The following is a 5,427-nucleotide window of genomic DNA, read 5'->3' on the forward strand; positions in this document are numbered from 1 at the left end:
CAAACAGTAACAAATGGGTCACGTTGTAGAACCCCCTGCCTTTTGGCAGAAACATCAGCATCATATTCTCCCAATGTATTCCTGGAAAGGCAACACTATTCCACATAATAATCCTAACTCTACTTACTTTCATCCATCTGTAAAACAGAAATCCACATCCCATCCCAGAGCTAATGATTACAGTACATCTGATTCAGACAGCGTTGTAGAGACAGGGCTTTAATGTATTATGGCCAATTGTAAAGATATCCATGTGCACATACAGCTGGAACAGTGATAAGATTTGTTGATATGAATGGAAATGAAAGCGCCACAGCTTTTGGAGAGAGGAAGACGTCAGGGGGCCATATAGGAAGACATAATGACAGTAATAAGACTGTAGTCCAGGACCCAACAGGCTGTGTTAGTCTCAGTGTCCCTTGCTGTTTCCTCCCAGGTTGATACAGCCTCCTGCAGAGAGTGATGTATACCAGCAACACATGCAGTAGATTTGGCCAGAAACACAATTAAAGTTCCCATTTGTGTGTGGGTGCGTGCATGCATGTGAAACTCACTGAGGGAACATTGATGTGTAACTCAAGTGAGCATGATATTGTATCCCAGAGCAGGTTTGTACATGCTACACTTGCATGTGTCCATGTTTACTAGTGGAAGACACCAGGTGTGTATCCTTGTAGGGGGTCTGTGTGCAAAAAGGGGAATGTCAGGGGTGTTATAGTGTGGGCAGGTGGTTGATGCTTCTACTCTTCATAGACTCCTGCTGGGGAGAGACCATACACACTTGGACTGGTGTTAGACATAACACTGAGAGGGTAGATTAAGGTAGACAACATGAAATCACGTGGTACAGTGTGTGAAAACAGAACACAGAAGGGAGAAGCAGAGGGGGAGAAAGAGAGAGAGAGATACAGAGAGAGAGAGAGAGATGTCTCAAAAGATGGCCCATTGGCCTGGTGGCCTAGGGAGCAGAGTGTTTGGGGTTGGTCTGGGTATGAGAGATAAAGAGGAACAACATGAGGGTACGACTGAGAGACAGAGACTACGACCTCAGCTGATGCTGCACTGATTGTGTTGGCTTGGCCTTCTGAATCCCAATTACACATGCACACACACACACGCACACCAAATTGCATTGGGTTGGCCTGTTGAATTCCTGTCATAGACAGAAACAAGACAGAAATGAACAAATAGACAGAAATGTTGAACTTGTACATTAATGGCAAGTCTGACATATCATAGTTTACATAGACAGTGGAAGAATACCATAAATTATTACAGTTCATGTGCAAAGTAACAATCAATGGATAACCAATGGATAATACTAACCTTGTAAAAAAGTTTAAAAGTTATAAAATACATAATACGTTATACTGTAAATAAAGTCTTTATAGTATCAAATGTTTAATCATATCTATAATTGTAGCATTTTTATATGGATAGAGTATCCCGCCTTACAACAATAGAACACGATTGGGAGCCACTGAGCTCGATGATGAATTATCATTAGAGAGACTGCTAAGCATGGGCCCTGTGTTTTGTGCTCCAGCCCAAAGTTAAACCACGCTGAACTAACATGGACAGCTAGTTAGAGAAGAGAGAGTTGAATCACTGTCAGCCCACAGCCTGTTGGTTGTAGACAGGTATTATTCTTCACCTGGTCCTGGAACCTCAGCTGGCGTCTGACGGTTCTAAAAGAGCCTGATAGATTTCAGATTTCAGGAATCTGGGATAACTGTCCTTTTTCATCAGCTTGTATATCACTCTCTGTGCCTTCTCGAAGCAGCTCAGGGTCGGCTGAGACATGCTGTTTGTAATCTCCTGCCTGGTCTCACAGTCGATGTTTATCTGGAATTGAGTAATGAATGAAACATCGTCTTTGTGAAACCATTATGTTGGACAGAGAAAGGGGGAAATAGAGAGAAAGACTAAGAGACAGCTAGAGGGAGAGAGCTAGAGAGAGAAAATGAAAGAAAGAGAGAAAGAAAGAAAGATTAAGTTACACCAATAGAGTTGTTCCATCTGATGTCTCTATGTACCTGTCTGGGGGCGTCGACCTGTACAAACTCTGTGTAGATCCTTTTGGCTGCTTCAGCCATCTCAGTGTTGGAGGTGATGGTCTTGTACTCCTCACAGGCCAGCCAGAACAAGATGTTCTCCTCGCTGTACTCTGTCTTCAGGAACTCTCTGAAGGCCAGCTGCCCTGCTATACAGTAGAGACAGAAAAAGGAGATGGTGTGAAATTAGAATTACAGACAGAATCACACTAACATTCATACAGGCAGGCACACACATGTGAGAATGGCCACTGCCCATGACCTGCAGGTTTAGAGAGAGAGTAGGCTGGCCCACAAAGTTGTCAAACTGGTTTAGTTTGAGTGAGTCCTTAAGTGACAGAGACTTATTAAAGGAATATGTTTGTTCAAGCACAACAACAGATGTTCTGGGTTTCCATTTTAAAATGGACTTCTACTGTTGTTTTGCAACCTCCAATGCTGTTACAGTAAATTAACATACAACATAATAAGGGTGTTAAATGTACAATGCCAAAAAACATTAGTTGTTTTAGATGTGAGTGAGTCATTATTTTAGATGTCATATGGGAATAGTTGTCCTTTGTGTCCTGTAGCATACTGTAGCCTTCTCAAAATGCTTAGCTTGCTTATAGATCCGTGCAGGTGTGCCAATTGTTATTAGTCTTTTGGGAACACAAACAAACAGCAAACTGCGTGATCCAACATTACTCACACTAATTGCATTACATAAATCACAGCTTGAGAACTGACTTTAATCGACACAAGACAAAATTAGTGCAATGGCAGCCAGCTTGTCCCCCCTGTTCCAAGGACTTCAGGCTTACACTGGCACCACTTCCCTGCACTTGCTTTAGTAGGACTGTATAAACAGTATCAAACAACAGAATCAGTAGAGAGAGAGAGAGAGAGAGAGAGAGAGAGAGAGAGAGAGAGAGAGAGAGAGAGAGAGAGAGAGAGAGAGAGAGAGAGAGAGAGAGAGAGAGAGAGAGAGAGAGAGAGAGAGAGAGAGAGAGAGAGAGAGAGAGAGAGAGAGAGAGAGAGAGAGAGAGAGAGAGAGAGAGAGAGAGAGAGAGAGAGAGAGAGTAAAGAAGAGTACATTGTCTTACTTTTACACTCCAGAAGTTTTTTGAGGGACTGTCGCCATGACACGACTTCATCATTGGGGGGCTTGGGGACCCTACAGAAACAACAAAAAAGCCTAGAGACTCTTAATTTTTTGTTGTTGATGATGAATGGGATATTGGTGGTGATTATGATGATGTTCAAATGGTTTACATTTATAGAGAACATGATGTTGACTTACTTCCTGTCCATGCCCCTTTGCCTGATATTCGACCTAACATGAGAGATGGAGGATGGAAACAACTGATCTAAAATGAGAGAGAGACAGAGAAAGAAGAGAGAGAGAGAGACAGGGAGTGAAAGACGGGGGAGAGAGAGACAGAGAGAGAAACATAGAGAGAGACACGAAGAGAGAGACAGAGAAAGAGAGAGGCAACAGAGCACAGGAAGCCTGTCTAGTCAAAGATGTTTTTGTGCCAAAAAATGCAGAAGCAGAACAGCAACCGGACAGTTTCGCTATGAATTATGGGACGGAAAAAGAAAACCTCTAAACTTCAGCTGACAGAATCTGCTGATGTTTCAGAAGACACTGATCATCCATTATAATTATTGATTCATTAATAGATAACAAGAATTACTCCAAAATGAGTGACCAACAGTTTGCTATGGAAATAATGAGCATTCCCCATGTCAAAATAGTTTAAAACAATCAATAATCTCTAATGTTTTACCATTTATCAGTGAGCAGTGTTCTGTATCAGCCTCACGATCTATGAACTACTAATCACTTACAATGAAGCATAATTCCTTTGTACATAGAAATGCAAACAACAGGAGCATTCTGTTCAGTACAGAATGAAAGGAATGTGAAAGGAACGGTCACAACCCAAGGCTTTCTCAATTTCGCTATACAGGCAAAGAAAAGTATAAAGCTCATACTTACAATGTATGTATATGGTTATCAAAAATCTGTTCAAAATCCCTGAAAAGCTATATCCCTGAAAAGCAGTTTGTACTCCTGAAAAATTAGCACTGTTCGATATGCTCAACAACCTCTGATTTTTTTCCTACTTCTAGTTGGACTTCCCTATTCTATTCCCCCGTTTGCTATTCCCCTCTGGCTAAAACACACAAGTATCCACATGTTGGACTGGGAGGAGGATTGGCAGATGGGAGGGTTAAGAGGTGATTCAGAGATTTTACTGTTCATTTTGGAATTCCCAGGGTGGGAATCAAGGAAGCTTGAAGAATCAGAGAGAGATGTTTGACCCAGTTCAACGATAAACCATTTGCCCATCACTCTCCCATGAAGACAAGCAGCAGAGGAGAGGGGAAGAAGAAGGAAGAAAGGAAGGAGGGAGGGAGACAGAGGGGGACACAGACAGACACCGTCGTCCCCCAGTTACGAGGGCTATGAAAATGACTGATGACAGAGCAACTGGCAGTGTAGTGAGCAAGGGGGGACGAGCGACAACTTCGGGGACAGACACAGCGGAGTGTCTCTACCTGTCCACCCCTCTCCCGTACCGACGGCTGATTTGTGAGCCCTCGATGAGACGCTGTTGGCCAGTCAGGAGAATGAGAATAGGTGCTGTAAAAACACTGCTGCTGTGACTGCTGCAGCTGGGAACCTGACTACGCAAACAAAACTTGTCAGATCTGAGCCTCTGTTTCATGATGCACAGCCTCTGTGCCATGTTCCACAATGTATGCAGGCATTTCTGTAGCCCAGCACTTACACACCTAATTCAACTAACCGTGGGCAATGTTTAAGACCATGTATTAGGTGGATAGTGTTGAATTAGGTATGTTACAAAAGCCTGTACACACATGCTGGCCTCCATGGTCATGATTGGCCATGCTTCTTCTGTGTGGTTTCCCGCGGCCTTTCACTTGGTCTGTGTCCAGGAGTAGACATAAAACCCGGTTTAGCCCTTTTCCTATTTGTCATGTATTTGTCATGCATTAATTCACTCTGAACTAAGGCCATGGCTTTGCGTACACAAGGGCAGGTGAAGGCCAGTTTATCCTTTGGGCTCAGTGCCTCTGCCAAGCTGAATGAAACAGCCATTCATCTCCCAGCCAACCTCCCTCTATTCATCCATTCACAAGGTGAGAACACTCAGTCCTGTTGAGGCTTGTGATGAAATCATTTCTTGACCTTTATGTATTGACCTTCATCCCACCAGGGTATGTGATTGAGAGTACATTACTCATATACAACAATGACCAGGGGAAAGGTTGCAGTGGATGGGGTTGTAGCTCAGTTTGTAGAGCATGGCGTTTGCAACGCCAGGGTTGTGGGTTCGATTCCCACGGGGGGTATAAAAAT

General features: G+C 43.3%; 1 protein-coding gene across 2 annotated transcripts; it reads right to left on the reverse strand.

Moving 5' to 3' along the window:
• Positions 1-212: 212 nt before the first annotated feature.
• LOC121539951 (regulator of G-protein signaling 21-like) lies at positions 213-4,185 on the reverse strand. 2 transcript variants are annotated; one of them, XM_041848603.1, is made up of 5 exons: positions 4,039-4,185; positions 3,337-3,403; positions 3,140-3,210; positions 2,037-2,203; positions 213-1,845 (listed from the first exon to the last, which is right to left on the reverse strand). In XM_041848603.1, exons 2-5 carry the CDS (start codon positions 3,345-3,347, stop codon positions 1,669-1,671), a joined length of 426 nt encoding a protein of 141 aa, XP_041704537.1. In that variant the 5' UTR covers positions 3,348-3,403; positions 4,039-4,185; the 3' UTR covers positions 213-1,668. The 2 variants fall into 2 exon arrangements, with proteins under 2 accessions (XP_041704537.1, XP_041704536.1); XM_041848602.1 differs by having other exon boundaries at positions 3,140-3,231.
• Positions 4,186-5,427: the final 1,242 nt, after the last annotated feature.

This window comes from Coregonus clupeaformis, chromosome 26 (assembly GCF_020615455.1).
Source record: "Coregonus clupeaformis isolate EN_2021a chromosome 26, ASM2061545v1, whole genome shotgun sequence".
Lineage (NCBI taxonomy): Eukaryota > Metazoa > Chordata > Actinopteri > Salmoniformes > Salmonidae > Coregonus > Coregonus clupeaformis.